This window comes from Oncorhynchus clarkii, chromosome 8 (assembly GCF_045791955.1).
Source record: "Oncorhynchus clarkii lewisi isolate Uvic-CL-2024 chromosome 8, UVic_Ocla_1.0, whole genome shotgun sequence".
NCBI lineage: Eukaryota > Metazoa > Chordata > Actinopteri > Salmoniformes > Salmonidae > Oncorhynchus > Oncorhynchus clarkii.
The window spans coordinates 21245122-21261720 of record NC_092154.1 but is presented as its reverse complement, the minus strand read 5'-3'; the positions used below and the strand labels follow the sequence as shown (position 1 = coordinate 21261720).

At 42.3% G+C, this 16599-nt stretch overlaps 1 protein-coding gene across 2 annotated transcripts in view; it reads left to right on the top strand.

Moving 5' to 3' along the window:
- Nucleotides 1-16599, top strand: part of LOC139415095 (sodium/potassium-transporting ATPase subunit beta-1-interacting protein 2) — a 160614-nt gene that overhangs the window by 122796 nt on the left and 21219 nt on the right. For both annotated transcript variants that reach the window (XM_071162906.1, XM_071162907.1), the window contains exon 4: nt 12287-12487. In XM_071162906.1, the coding sequence (XP_071019007.1) occupies nt 12287-12487 (201 nt within the window). The remainder of the gene's footprint in view (nt 1-12286; nt 12488-16599) is intronic.

Genomic DNA, 16599 nt, shown 5'->3' with positions numbered 1-16599 from the left:
CTAGGACCAAAAGGCTCTTTAACAGCTTCTACCCCCAAGCCATAAGACTGCTGAACAATTAATCAAATGGCTATTGACTATTTACATTAAGCCCCCCCCCCCCCCCACTGCTGCTATTCACTGTTTATTATCTATGCATAGTCACTTCACCCCTACCTACATGTACAAATTACCTTGACTAGCCTGTACCCTGGGACATTGACTCGGTACTCAGTACCCTGTATATAGCCTCGTTATTGTTATGTAATCTCATCCGCATGCTCACACCCCATCCCTAGTGCCTGCATTATTATTTGCCACTTAGCCTTAAATTGTACCATTTTGTTTTTCTCGGTCGCCCATGATGTTCAATATTTCAATATTAAGTCATTCGATTTTTCCATTGTGTTAATGATGGCGGATTGATTGATTTACATGTTTTTAGTCACCGTTTTTTCAAGATGAGTGATGAGAAGAGAATCATCCAGCCCGGTTACAGCAACATTTGAATACACTATTCCTTTTGGTATTGAATTTTGAGAGTAATGATTGAAAATGTTCAACTGGAAAGGATTGTAAAGAATGAAGAATCATTTGACTAAACTTACATGTGCTTTACATAAAGGGTTAAACCATGAACCATCGATCCGTACGACGTATCTTCTCACAGTCACTTCCTGAAGCATAGTGACAGTGGTTGAAAAGTCCAGGCTTATTGAACAGGCTTTCAGATGGAAGTAAAAGCAGGCAGGCGAGCTCCAAACTGTCACAGAGAAAACCACGACATCAAGCTCAACCTGCTCAAAAGAATCACGAAGCAGCCTCGATGCCAGAGGATTCTGCCTGGGAATAGCAATGATTTCCCCACTCTGGATAACAAATGGAGGGAACACACCACCCTGATGCGTTATATACAGTACCAGTCAAAAGTTTGGACACACCTACTCATTCAAAGGTTTTCCTTTACTTTTACTATTTTCTACATTGTAGAATAATAGTGAAGACATCAAAACTATGAAATAACACATATGGAATCATGTAGTAACCAAAAAAGTGTTAAACAAATCAAAATATATTTTATATTTGAGATTCTTCAAAGTAGTCACCCTTTGCATGGATGACAGCTTTGCACACTCTTGGCATTTCTCTTGGCAAATAGTAAAAATAAAGAAAAACAATTGAATGAGTAGGTGTGTCCAAACTTTTGACTGGTACCGTATAAAAAGTGAATTACCACTCTAATATCCAGGCCAGTGAGCGGATCAATAAGATGCCAGAGGAGCTAATAAACAGCTAGCTTGCGCCTGGGCTGGTCCAGGGGCCTCCTCTCCTCTCTCTGCTCTGCCCTGCTATTCCTCCCTGTGTTATTTAATGTTCACGTGGTGTAGTCGGCCAAACCAGCCGAGCTTCAGTAGATAGCTTAATCTGGAAGAAGGAGCTGCTTGTCCTGACTTTTCTTCCCTCAGTTTTCATTCACATTGATGTTGTAGCTGTAGTAAGAAGGCATGCTAAATATTCAAATACTGTGTTTCCAATTTTCATCGATGTAAACAATCGGCCATCTGTTAATGGAGGCCATGTTTTGCCATTCGGCTTCCATACAAAGGAGGCATTTCACACCAGCAGATAAATAGGATGGGATAAAGGCCTGATGATTAGCCATGGTTTCTTTGGAACAGTATGGCAGTGTCCGCCATTATTTTAATCGCCCCAAATTAATTCAGTTATGCTAAATGAGCTAATTTCATGGTCCAGTGAACAGACAAAACTCCTCAACTGGCAGGAATTGTCTGTTGTACAGCAGCTGAAAATGGAACACAATAGATTCCGTATAAGGTGGATGCTGTTTACAAGAAAGCTAATATTAAGCTCTGGCCAGTCCGAGCCATGCAGACATTAGAGTGGGTTCATTCAGTTTCAGTACCAGTTTCCCTTTCAGCCAGTGGTTTGTTAACCGCGGCTGGGCTGATGTCACCCTATACTGGAGTCCTACAGCCCAGCTCTGAGGTGACTCTGGCTCCGTCTCTGTCTCACTTAGCAACGGTTCAGACGCACAGTGCTACCGTTACACTCCATGGCACAATGAGCATAATTCTTAGGAACTCCAGGTGTCAGAAATGAACAACACCCATGGCTGTAGCTGTTACTTACAGTTGAAGTCGGAAGTTTACATACACCTTAGCCAAATACATTTAAACATGTTTTTCACAATTCCTAACATTTAATCCTAGTAAAAATTCTTAGGTCAGTTAAGATCACCACTTTATTTTATGAATTTGAAATGTCAGAATTATAGTAGAGAAAATTATTTATTTCAGCTTATACTTCTTTCATCACAATCCCAGTGGTTCAGAAGTTTACATACACTCAATTAGTATTTGGTAGCATTGCCTTTAAATTGTTTAACTTGGGTCAAATGTTTTGGGTATCCTTCCACACGCTTCCCACAATAAGTTGGGTGAATTTTGGCCCATTCCTCCTGACAGAGCTGGTGTAACTGAGTCAGGTTTATAGGCCTCCTTGCTCGCACACACTTTTTCAGTTTCAGTTCTGCCCACACATTTTCTATAGGTTTGAGGTCAGGGCTTTGAGATGGCCACTCCAATATCTTTACTTTGTTGTCCTTAAGCCATTTTGCCACAACTTTGGAAGTATGCTTGGGGTCATTGTCCATTTGGAAGACCCATTTGCGACCAAGCTTTAACTTCCTGACTGATGTCTTGAGATGTTGCTTCAATATTTCCACATAATTATCCTGCCTCATGATGTAATCTATTTTGTGAAGTGCACCAGTCCCTTCTACATCAAAGCACCCCCACAACATGATGCTGCCACCCTCGTGCTTCACGATTGGGATGGTGTTCTTCGCCTTGCAAGCATCCCCCTTTTTCCTCCAAACATAACGATGGTCATTATGGCCAAACAGTTCTATTTTTGTTTCATCAGACCAGAGAAAATTTCTCCAAAAAGTACGATCTTTGTCCTCATGTGCAGTTGCAAACCGTAGTCTGGCTTTTTATGGCGGTTTGGAGCAGTGGCTTCTTCCTTGCTTTCAGGTTATGTCGATATTGGACTCGGTTTACTGTGGATATAGATACTTTTGTAACTGTTTCCTCCAGCATCTTCACAAGGTCCTTTGCTGTTGTTCTGGGATTGATTTGCACTTTTCGTACCAAAGTACGTTCATCTACAGGAGACAGAACACATCTCCATCCTGAGCTGTATGACGGCTGCGTGGGCCCATGGTGTTTATGCTTGCATACTATTGTTAGTACAGATGAACATGGTACCTTCAGGTGTTTGGATATTGCTCCCAAGGATGAACCAGGCTTGTGGACGTCTACAATTTGTTTTCTGAGGTCTTGGCTGATTTCTTATGATTTTCCCATGATGTCAAGCAAAGAGGCACTGAGTTTGAAGGTAGGCCTTGAAATACATCCACAGGTACACCACCAATGGACTAAAATGATGTCAATTAGCCTATCAGAAGCTTCTAAAGCCATGACATCATTTTCTGGAATTTTCCAAGCTGTTTAAATGCACAGTCAAGTTAGTGTATGTAAACTACTGACCCACTAGAATTGTGATACAGTGAATTATAAGTGAAATAATCTGTCTGTAAACAATTGTTGGAAAAATTACTTGCCATGCACAGAGTAGATGTCTTAACCGACTTGCCAAAACTATAGTTTGTTAACAATAAATTTGTGGAGTGGTTGAAAAACAAGTTAAGTGTATGTAAACTTCCGACTTCAACTGTATATTCCTCTGTCCCTCGGACTGTGCACATCCACAGCCGCTCTTATATGCCGCACCCTCTTTCATTAATCTGGGGTTGGAGGCAGGACTGCTTTGGATAGAACCTTTTTTGGGGGGCTTTTGTATCACAAGCTTTGTGTTGATTTTGTACTATATATCCTTTGTATTTGTATTTTGTATGTATTAACGATCCACATTAGTTCCTGTCAAGGCAGCAGCTACTCTTCCTGGGGTCCAGCAACATTATATACAATTAATACAATTAAAAAATATTTCACAACATTACATTTCAACACTTTTCACAACACATGAAGTGTGTTCCCTCAGGCCACAACCACATATCTACAATACAAAATCCATGTGTACGTGTGTATAGAGTGCATGTGTTAGCATGTTGTATGTGTGTGTCTGTGCATGTGTGTGTCTCTTCACTGTAACGCCTTATCCATGATCTGTTTCACCTGTCCTTGTGCTTGTCTCCACCCCTCTCCAGGTGTCGCCCATCTTCCCCACTTATCCCTTTGGAATTTATACCTGTGTTTTCTGGCTGTCTGTGCCAGTTCTTCTTGTTTGTTCAAGTCAACCAGCGTTTTGTCTCAGCGCCTGCTTTTCCCCAGTCTCTCTTTTTCTTGTCCTCCTGGTTTTGAACCTGTCCTGACTCTGAGCCTGCCTGCCGTCCTGTGACTTTTTCCCTACTCTTGATTACCGACATCTGCCTGACCTGGGCCTGCCTGCCGTCCTGTACCTTGGCCCCACTACTCTGGATTATCGACCCCTGCATGCCTTGACCTGTCATTTGCCTGCCGCTGTTGTATTAAACATTGTTACTTCAACACGGTCTGCACTTGGGTCTTACCTGACACCTGAGAGTACAAACTGGCCATGTCTGACCCAGCATACTTGGACCAGCTCTGCAACGCCATCTCCTCCCATGGAGCCGTCATTGGTAGACACGAGGAGTTGCTTCGTGGTCTGACTGAAGGGTTCCCGGACATGGATGAATGTCACAACCTAGCATTGAATGCTTTGCGGGGGCAATTCCGTGGGTTGCTCCGGTGTCTGAGAGAGTGGCTCCTCGGAAGTTACTCCAGCATCGGCAGGACTCCCTCAGCATGACAGGTGGATTTCCGCACGCTAGCAGCGGAGGGTGTAACCTGAAATAATTTGCCACTTTTCAGTGCTAGAATCAGTTCTTTAAAATCAATTTTCAGCAGTTCTGAGCTAGTCCTCCTAATATCGTTTCACCACACATGACAACAGTGTCAGCTCCCGGCTGCTTTTAATGTCCTGTACTCACGCTCCAGGATAGCACAAGGTTTTTGCCCCGTGAACCGCCAATGATGACAGCTGGTGCAATGGCTGAGAAGGTCCGGACGTTCTTTTGCCTCTAGTAGTTTAGAAAACCCCTCGAGGACCGAAGGGCGGTGGGGCCCGATGGACCCGAGCCAGCTGTAGAATCCATTGTGGATGATGAAGGGGCCGGAGTCTCAGACAGCCTCACGGCCCGTTAAGGGGGGAAGCTCTGAGGATCTGAACCCGAGGTAGAAGCCATCGGAGAGGGAGACAGATTTTCAAGGATCACTCTGCTTTCGTGGATGACAGTTAGAAAGGGGACACATACAGTCTATGCATTATGCATTGTACTATACGTGGACAGGAGTTGAAAAGTGAAGTCTGAGTGAATGAGGGGAGAAGTTGTACTGATGAGTAATACTCAGTGTGTTGAAGTTAATGTTTACTATGTGTAATACATAATTCCAAATGATCCTCAAATAATTCTTCTGAACCAACTCCTCACTACTCACTCATTCAAAAACAAGTAGGCCTACACATTCTGGTGAATAGGTTTATCAATTTACACAGACATTCTCACCGATGTTGCAACGGATATCAAAGATTGACACACATGACAATACGGGGACTGTGTAGTACTATAGATAGTTGTTTGGTATAGATGGTTATTGCTGACCCCCTGATGTGTTTGTTCTGACACATCCCTCGACAGGCAATTAGAGACACCAGTCTTTAGACGGGGCCCAGCTGCCCCTTTCCCCAGCCTCTCCCTGGCCTCTCTCTAGCCTCTGTACCAGTAATTGCTCGACACCACCCGGAATCCCAAACAAAACAAGAGTACAGTTTGGAAGTTGAGGACCGATGTCCAGCTCAACATATGTTATGGCTGAGACAGCCACATGTGGATGATGCTGTTATAATTAGTGTAGACAAATGATATGTCAAGTAATGTACCTGCGTATTTGTGTTGTCTCATTCATTGTGTGTTATGGGAGGTTATTAAAGGATAACTGGATTTCTTGGAATGATATGAGGTGCTTGACAGTGTGTGTAGGCCTGCTGTAAGTGTCTCTGTTGACACAGAACACTCTGCTATTCCATCCTCATTATCAGCTCAGCCTCAGTATTATTATAGTTCACACCGAAATAATGAATTTTTCCATGCTGCAATTAATGTAGCATAAAAGCAATTTGGCACATGCTTAGATTCTTTGTTTTTTGAATGTAGACTTTCTCTGAATATGAAAAAATGTAATCAATGGGAAACACAGGTATTCTATTGCTAAACAATACAGTTATTTCCCAATCTATTTCCGAGTATTATGTTGGTTCTCCTTGTAGCACAATCAGCCTATTCATTGTTATCAGCCATTGGTTCAGCATGTACTTCTCATCGGACTGCCGTAATCTGATTTTTTTCACCTTGTTGGCTGATGATTGTTTTCCATCTTGATCCTTTCTCAAATAGCGTCAGATTGCTTTCTCTCAATGACAATCTCTATTTCTGATTACAGTGAGTCACTCCTAGGTTGGAACATTCCTACAGAGCGGGTACTAAGCAGTACATAGCAAACAGCTGTGAGTGCCATAAATTAAATTCAAAGACACACACTTGTTTAGTGGTATTTAAAATGGTATGAATGTTTTTTTCCTACCACATACAGTACTTCATGCAGGCTTTGATAGGTATTCAGTTGTAAATCAGCATGTTGTGGGAGGAGAGAGAGGATGCGTATCCTTCCTGTTAGTGTTGTCAGAACAGTCTCAGAACAGTCCTCTAGAGTTTGGATTGATGTCTTAAAAGACAGAAAAGCTGATCTCTTGATCTCTTCCTGCGTTCTACAGGGAATTTTGACCCCTGCTACCATGAAAAGAATGAGAAATGTTCCCTAGTCCTTCTGTCTCTTTCATTTGCCTGACGACTCAAACTGAATTCCTCCCCTGTTCTATGTCTGCTACATACTTCAGTCTGAGACTGCATCATTGAAGTCCTTTGTGGTGACGTCAAAATATGGGTTTTGTACAAAACAAAATAATCAGTGATTGGATCCTCTCTAACAATTCATAGTGTCAAAGCTAATGACACATTTTCAAAACGGTGCTTAACCCACATGTGTTCTGGCTCTGGCCCAGAGCTGGTTTCTGGAACCAATCAGAACGGTTAAAATGTATTTGTGTAAATGAAATCGTCAGGCAGGTACTCAGATCCAGACTCATTGGGGAGAAGAAACTAACATCCATGGGTGTGAAGTAGCGTTTGGCTGGAGGAAGGAGTTTGGGTAGACAGGCAACTCGTTCATAGCTGTCTGTCGTACATAGCAGTGTGACTGGCCCCATTTTGTGTTCAGAAAGAAAATCCCCCTGGCCAGGGCTAGCTAAGCATGTTTATAGATCTTGAAAGTACTCCTGCAGGAATGTACTGGTGGTGTCTAAAATATATCAACAACATAACTGCCACTCTCATAGAAGTGTATCCATCCAATTTGTTTTGGCCTTTGTAGTGTCAGTGCTTTTGAAGCTCAATCAATGCCATATTTAAGCAGTTGTAGCCCATTTAAATTGATTGAATTGATTCTGGCTTTCTAAGGGTTTTCTGGCTGATGAAACAACAATACAGTACAAAGCTCTACAAATGGAACCCACAGGGATAGAGACAGCAAAGTACATTTCAATGGTATCCATACATCTTCTTTAATAATTGCCTTTGTTCCTAGAGATCTTAGATACTGCATATGACTGATTTTCAATTATTACACATTTTTGTGTTCTCTGGTGACTTCGTTTTTGTTGTACAGTACTTAATTTACTGCAGTGGGCTAAATCAGTGTCACACTGAGTGTTTCTCGGTAGTCTTAAACAATTCTGAAAGACGACAACAACTCCTGTCAAATGTTGATTGCATCAAGAAAAGACCAGACATCAACATCACCTTACTATTTAATAACAACTAGTCCACCCTCAATAACACCCACCTCTCATGCTGTCATTGTACTGGTTCCAAAATGATGCTGAGCCACACCAACAGTCAGTCAAAGGGTAATGGAAAAGTGTTTGTCTGCTAGTAAGGCAGGCATCCCTGTACTACTGCAGCTGTACACTCACCACTCCTTCTCTCCGCAATTTGACTGGTGATGGATAGTGTTTGTCCACACGGCTGATGTTCATTACAGCAGATACATAGGCAGGGAGACAGAGAGGTAGACAGCAGCAACCTGGCCCTCCTCTCCGTCTCTCCACATCTAGCACTCTTTATTTTCCACTTGTCTGTCTTCATACGAGGAGGCATGAGAACACACCTGTCACACTGAGCTGGGTCTGTGCTAGGGGACAGGCACGGGTATGCTAGTCCAGCTAGTAGAGTTAGGCCAACAGTACCTAATATTTCATATACCAGTAGGCCATTGTGGTATAATGGTGGGTAAAGTTATGAGCAGTTGAAAGAGTTTGATACTTATTTACATTTTCTACCCCTTTTTTCTCCACAATTTCCTGATATCCCATTGGTAGTCCAAAACAGTCTTTGTCCCATCGCTGCAACTTGGGTACGGACTCGGGAGAGGCGATGGTCAAGAGCCATGCGTACTCCAAAACACGACCCTGGCAAGCCGCACTGCTTCTTGGCACGGCTCGCTTAACCCGGAAGCCAGCCGCACCAATGTGTCGGAAGTCAGCCTGCATGCGCCTGGCCCACCACAGGGAGTCGCTAGAGTGCAATGGGACAAAGACATCCCGGCCGGCCAATCCCTCCCCTAACCCGGATGACGCTGGGCCAATTGTGTGCCGCATCATAGGTTTCCCGGTCGTGGCCGGCTGTAATGTGATGCAGTGCCTTAGACCGCTGCGCCACCCTGGAGGCCGGAATAGTTTTAAAATAAAACTGATATCCACGTTAGGCGCAACAGCATTTGTTATTGTTATTGTTATTATTGTTTATGTTTTGCACATCATCATCTGCACATCTATCACTCTAGTTTTAATGCTAAATTGTAATTATTTCGCCTTTATGGCCTATTTATTGCCTTACCTCCCTAATCTAACTAAATTTGCACACACTGTATATAGACTTTTTCTATTGTGTTATTGACTGTACGTTTGTTTATTCCATGTGTAACTCCGTGTTGTTGTTTATGTCGCACTGCTTTTGTAACAGTTTTCTTCTGGGGAAAGAGAGGCGGACCAAAATGCAGCGTGGTTAGTTTTGTACATCTTTAATAAAGATGAATATACAACAACCTACAAAACAAGAAACGTGACAAAAACGAAACAGTCCTATCTGGTGCCACAAACACAAAGACAGGAACAATCACCCACCAACACACAGTGAAACCCAGGCTACCTAAGTATGATTCTCAATCAGAGACATCTAATGACACCTGCCTCTGATTGAGAACCATACTAGGCCGAAACATAGAAATACCCAAATCATAGAAAAACAAACATAGACTGCCCACCCCAACTCACGCCCTGACCATACTAAATAATGACAAAACAAAGGAAATAAAGGTCAGAACGTGACAGCTTTGCTTTATCTTGGCCAGGTTTCAGTTGTAAATGAGAACTTGTTCTCAACTGGCCTACCTGGTTAAATAAAGGTGAAATTAAAATATTTTTTTTTTTAAATGTTTTGAGGAAATGAGCATCCAGCATGATGATAAAAAAAATGTACAAGGGTGCAAGGATATCAGAGGGAAAAAACTGTGTTTGTTGTTTGAAGTAACATCTTGCTTGTTGTCATTTTGTAAACAGACATGACAGTTTTACTGCTATGGATTCCAGCTTTAATTTCAGGCATTTCATGTATTTCTTTGTCCACTTTGTAGGTTTTAATGTAATTACAATCTGGAACATTTGAGAAGTCTGGCACTGAACCTGTGTTGGATGAGACCTTGTGTTTCTGATTGTATTGGGGAGCCTGCTCCATCAATATCCACTCCTCAATGAGACACACAACAGACAAAAATTATGCTGTGGGTGTGTTGTTTGGCAAGGATCCAACAAAAAATCTCTGCCTGATGTGTATTTCAAGATGAATTAAAAGCAGTTAATCGCAACACCCACGTCCTTTGTGGACAAACACGCGTACCATTTCTAGAGGCAGAGGAATGATAGATCTTGATATGCAATAATGCCACTGACCCCAATCCCCTGGATGATTCATTCTGAGAGCAGGAGAAAAGATAAGTGGGAGCTGTTGTTTAGAAGTGTTGTTTAGAAGTAAGATTAGTGGTAGTTGGTTGATAAGTGTTGTTTGGACGAAATAAATGTGGGAGCTGGTTGATAAGTGTTGTTTGGACGAAATAAATGTGGGAGCTGGTTGATAAGTGTTGTTTGGAAGAAAGAAAAGTGGGAGCTGGTTGATAAGTGTAGTTTGGAAGAAAGAAAAGTGTGAGCTGGTTGATAAGTGTTGTTTGGAAGAAAGAAAAGTGTGAGCTGGTTGATAAGTGTTGTTTGGAAGAAAGAAAAGTGTGAGCTGGTTGATAAGTGTTGTTTGGAAGAAAGAAAAGTGTGAGCTGGTTGATAAGTGTTGTTTGGAAGAAAGAAAAGTGTGAGCTGGTTGATAAGTGTTGTTTGGACGAAATAAATGTGGGAGCTGGTTGATAAGTGTTGTTTGGAAGAAAGACAAGTGGGTGGTGTTACTTGGCTTTGTAAGTGAAAGGGAATGCTTGTCTCTGTACCAAATACCAAGGTTTTATGCTAGAATAACCAATGCACTGCGCAGCAGGCAATGGCAAATGTTGGGCTGGAAGGCACGCTTGTCTGATTTAAGCAGTGCTCAGAATTGTGAGTTGAAATGTGAAAATGCAGGTCTTTAGGGAGTCTATTGAGCAGAGGGTGATAATGCGCGAATCGAATATATTCAGTCATGCGTTCGTAGGCGTAAGAACCGGGTAGAGGTTTGGGAGCTAGAAGTACCATTTATGAGATGGATGGATTTTGTTTTATTCCCTCTTCATTTGTTATAGTTGGATTTAGGATGTGTGCATGCACACTTCTCTCTCAATACACACTAGAATTATCCTCAGCTTGGATAGCTGGCGTTGACTCAAATGACCTGGGGTGTCATAAGTGCTTTTTGTACGCCAGCAGTTGGATTGCTAGCGCTGGGATTTGAGAATGGGATATCTTCTGCCAGTTGATTGTAAAATAAATGGCATTCAAAAGCTAAATGTATGTTGGCTTAGTTTTACTCACGGTGTACTCTTGTTCTGCTCAGAATTAATAGCCGTCTGAGATGCCGGTAAAGAGGCAGAATAAATAATTGTGTTGCAAAATGTTAAGCAAAGCTTTTAACTTGACTCGTGATGAAATACTGCCAAAGTAACAGTAGTACAAAGCTTTTAACTTGACTCGTGACGAAATACTGCCAAAGTAGCAGTAGTACAAAGCTTTTAACTTGACTCGTGATGAAATACTGCCAAAGTAGCAGTAGTACAAAGCTTTTAACTTGACTCGTGATGAAATACTGCCAAAGTAGCAGTAGTACAAAGCTTTTAACTTGACTCGTGATGAAATACTGCCGAAGTAGCAGTAGTACAAAGCTTTTAACTTGACTTGTGATGAAATACTGCCAAAGTAGCAGTAGTACAAAGCTTTTAACTTGACTCGTGATGAAATACTGCCAAAGTAGCAGTAGTGCAAAGCTTTTAACTTGACTCGTGATGAAATACTGCCAAAGTAGCAGTAGTACAAAGCTTTTAACTTGACTCGTGATGAAATACTGCCAAAGTAGCAGTAGTACAAAGCTTTTAACTTGACTTGTGATGAAATACTGCCAAAGTAGCAGTAGTACAAAGCTTTTCCCACTTTAGAATGAAAGATGATTCTTAAAAACAAATGTCAGAAATGAGCTCATTGTTGAAAGTAAAATACACATTGAATTAAATAAGAATCTCAATCTCCTCCAGACTATGCACCCTTTTTAAAGAGTAGGAAAAGGGTAGCGTAGAGAAGTCACAGAGGGGAGGTTTTTTCACCCTTTTAGCCATTGTTCCATACCAATGAACACATTTTATCTTGATTACAATATTGTGGAGTGCTGGGTGATTGACCTACGCAGTTAAATCACTGGCAGACAGATGTGTAATCTTGCATTAGCTTGGGTACATAATTGCACTGACTCCACCGCTGGCTGGTTAAAGCAATCGGGACTTACGTAGCTAAACACCTACAATAGAACATCTACTGTAGCTTTCCTCAATACTTCTATCATTTCTACTCTATATAAAATACCTCTCTCTATTGTTTCTGCCTGCAGGACAGTGACCTGATCATGACCTTCAACATGTCCATGCACCGGTCCTGGTGGATGGAGAACGGTCCAGGCTGCAGGGTGACCCCGGTCACCCCTCCTCCGTCCTGGGCCCCGGAGGACCACCGCTACATCAGCATCGCAGGCTGTCTGCTGGATTACCAGTATGTGGAGGTGGCCCACAGCTCCCTGCAGATCCTCCTGGCTGTAAGTATAGTATACCTCTGGCTGTTTGTGTCGGGCTGCTACCCACTACCCTCCCTCTCATCTCAGCTCATCTCAGCAAGGGAATGGGATGGACAGCGCTAGGCTTTGGGCATGTGGGACTCTTTTTGTTGAAGTCCTACATGCCCTGTACAGTGACCTTGTTTCACATGAAAAGGCTTTTATATTTGGGCTATGGTGAACCATGGCATTCTGCTCAGAAATTTTCATCTTGGTTTCAGTTTAGGGAGGCTGTCTACCTGTGTTATGATGGATGAAGGAGTTAGTCGTGTGCACGGTCATCAATGCTGAGACATGCCAATGTGATGTGAAACACAACCCTAATAAGGCAGTGCTTAGCGAGCAGACAAGCAAGACCCAAGCTGCATTATTTTGTCTCGTATTAATAGCTGCCTACTACTTTAGTGACTAATGGTCTTGCGGCAATATTATAACGCAGAAAATAGTCAAGGGGAAAAATAACTCTTGGGCTTGGCGGCAGATTTTAGTGGCTTGGCAGTGGGCCATCCCAGGGGGATAGCAAGGGAAACGCAATTCCCTTATTGATGATTGGTTTTCCCTCCGTTCTCCTCCAGTGCGTGTGTGTGTGTGTGTGTGTGTGTGTGTGTGTGTGTGTGGGTGTGGGTGTGGGTGGGTGGGTGCATGTGCACGTGTGTGTGTGTGTGTGTGTGTGTGTGTGTGTGTGTGTGTGTGTGTGTGTGTGTGTGTGTGTGTGTGTGTGTGTGTGTGTGTGTGTGTGTGTAGGGAAAACTGTCCCCAGTGTATCTTTATTTTTTTCTCTCTCTGCCGCCATTCGTAATTATAGTCCCCAGGCTCGCAGTGTGAGTGGGAAATTCCCACAATGCACCAGTATATTTCATAATGACTTAATGTATGGCGTGTAATTAGGGGAATGTGTTAATGAAAAAGAGTGGGGTGTTGCTGCTGTGTAAATGATCACGGCAAGGTTCCCCATAGATAGATCCCAGGAGAAAATGTTCTCTCCCCCAGCCTGAGCGTTCTACCCAGCTAACCACCCGATACTTTATCTGCCTGGATTTAGAACTATTCTCAAACTCTATCAGCTCCCAACTGACATTGTGCAACCTACTTTGGATTGGATTTCAGGGCTACTTCTCTGGTTTATAAGTTAGATCTCAATATATTTTACTCTTCACATTGGAATCTTTTTCAGTCATGAACCTAACACTTGATAGGATGAAACAAGCATTTAGAGATTTTCCTAACCACTGTTTTTAATGTAAAAACAATGACATTTTAAGTTTAGATTGTTTTGGTTAAGAACAATCGGGAGAAGGTGGATGATCATATCCCTTTCGCCAGTTATATGCTTTGTCTACTGTAGTACAATTGCATTACAGTAACATCGAACAAGGTCTGTGCAATGAGTCTACAGTATATTCCACCACCTGTTCCTCCCATCTCTCTTGCGGTACAGTAGAATGGACACATAACACAATTCCAAACACCAGTGAGAAATATGCTTAGAACCTGTCAGATATTATGTAGAAAATGGTTGGAGTTATTGCAAGTTCAATAACGCTTAGTCTCCTAAACACAGGAGCTGTTCCACTGGCATGGTGTCAGGAGAATGTCGGGTGCCAGGATCAATATGACAATGACTGAGTTAAGTTCTCCCTGAAACATCGAAGGGGAAAGACGGGTGTCTGTGTCAGCAGAAACTTTTAGCCGAATGAGCGGAGCTAGGGCTGATTTAAAGGACTGCATGGAGCCCAATAATACTACAATGGTTTGATACTTCTTTCTGGTATATATTTTACTGCTTCTGACATCACTTTTGTCATTGCTTAACCATCATATTTCAAATACTAAAATGTGCTTGGAGAGAGACCAAATCCATTTTTAAAAAAGTTTCATATTAAAACTAATGGCCAAAGTGTGTTATGCACTCTTATATAAACTAAAAGCTAGAGCTGAGAGCTCAGAGCACTAGTCTCTGCAGTGGAGTCATTTGGGAAGTGGTGTGTCATGCTTTGTCAGTATGACTGATAGCAATGAGCAAAAGTCTGCAGACTTGGCCACAGTGTCCAGCATCTACTATAAATGATGCAAATCATATACAAACATTAGCACAGCATTACACATACCGGTATTCCCATAATACCTATCCAATGTTGCCATAATGCATTTTTATTGTTGCTGTCTTGAAGTAGCATTTTATTAGCTTAGTGGAAAGCATTGGGACGAATCTAGAATCAATTTGCCAAATTACCCCCAATACTCTGGAAGCGGCTTTGTGTGGTGGCACTGGAAGTCTTAATGACAGTCTTCAAAATTGGGCTGAGAAAAATTCATAATAAGCATCCAAAACACACTCCTCCTATCTCAGACATTTGACATGGATGGAAGACTGTTTAATTGTGTCTGGCAGCATGAGGCAACAATGTCAATTTTCCCTAGCACCTCTGATGGATAATGAATGGCTTTCTTTCCTCACATGAGAATTTCAGGGCTAGAAATGACTTGTTCATTATCTTTCCCCCAAACTGAATGAGTGGCTCTTTGATCTGATAACTGCAGAGACAAGCTTCCTGCCTCTCTTCTCCTGTTCTCCCCTTCTCTCCTTCCCCCTCTGCCAGACAAGAACAAAATTGATCTGCAACTTTTGGTTGTCCCTCTTCTTTCATTGAAGTATAGTCATTTGACAGGGTACAAAGTACCCGAGTAATAATTTATTATCTCATATTTATTAATGAAAATAACCTGGGTTAATCTAATTCAGTAATATCTATGAAAATGGTCCACAATGAAAGGGCCTCCCTGTGTGAACCAAAATGATGAACTCCTTCTTTTCGTCCTGCTCAGGTCTCATACAGAGATAATTACAAGTATTAGAGAGGAAGCATCACAGAGAGAGTGCTGTCATTTCCTTGTCATGAACGCACCCACCATTTTTTAACATAACGTTGTTCCCTAAGTCTCATTGTTTTTCTATTACTTTCTTTTTTAACATCAGAGCAACAGAGCAGCACCTTGTGCTAATGAGGTTTCCCTCAAAGCGGAGAATTGATGTAGGGGCCTAATCCGTTCATTTACAACCAGCCTAGACATTAGTATGGCTGTACGCATCATTACGCCATGAGGAAGCCTCCGTCTCAAAGTAATTAAATAGAGTTGTGTCGTAATGAGAAGCCTGCAGTGGATGAGACTGAGAGAGGATTGGAATCAGTGGAGGATCTTTTTATGTTACTACTCCACTGTTCTCTCCTCTCCTACAGTCCTCCTTGTCTTTGTCGGATTGAAACTCTGAAGGACTCTGTTTTGCTATCAACATCAGACAGGCAGGCTGGTAGCTACGGTAGATAATTAAGATGTTTATTGGCGCAGTGATCTTTCACCGGAGTAGTGTAAATAAAGCCAGCCCAAGCTGTTTGCGGTGGGGTCACTGTGACACTGTCAACATGAGACTGTTGGGTTAGATGGCCCTTAGCTGAGGGACCATATGTTATTTTCAGCTCTGGGGTTGTGAGATTTGGTGAAACTGTGGTGTCTCACCGCTCTTTCTCCACATCCCATTTACAATTACACTTTGTTCCCACCAGCCTAGAATGTTATTATCTATGGATCATGTGTTAATGTTCCCGAGGGAATCGGAGGAAAAAGTACTGAAAATCTCATATCAGTAAACATACTCTTGACTGTGTTCTTCAGCTCAGCAGTGGTCCACCATACTCTGGGAGTGTAATCACACAGCACTGAGTGGGAGTTGAACCACTGATGATGGTTAACACTATGGATGTCCTCCGTCTCACCTTGGCCACCACACTGTGGCGAGGTCCGGCCATTTTGCTATGCACCATCGTCTGCTGCATGAACCTTTTACCGTGATGTAAGCATTGAGGAGAAGATAGCATCATGGTGGAAAAACAAAACTGTTACTGCACAGAAACCATCACAGTTTACCAGAGAAATGTACAGCACAGTAATACTGTATGCCAACAAATGCAGAAAACTGTAGGTCTCTGAACAACCAACCGCTTTTTCACTAGCTCTGCTACTATGATAATTGTTTTGTCTATAAGAACGGCTGCTTGTCAATCATTATCTGCAGTCAGATGAGGAGTGCAGGAAGT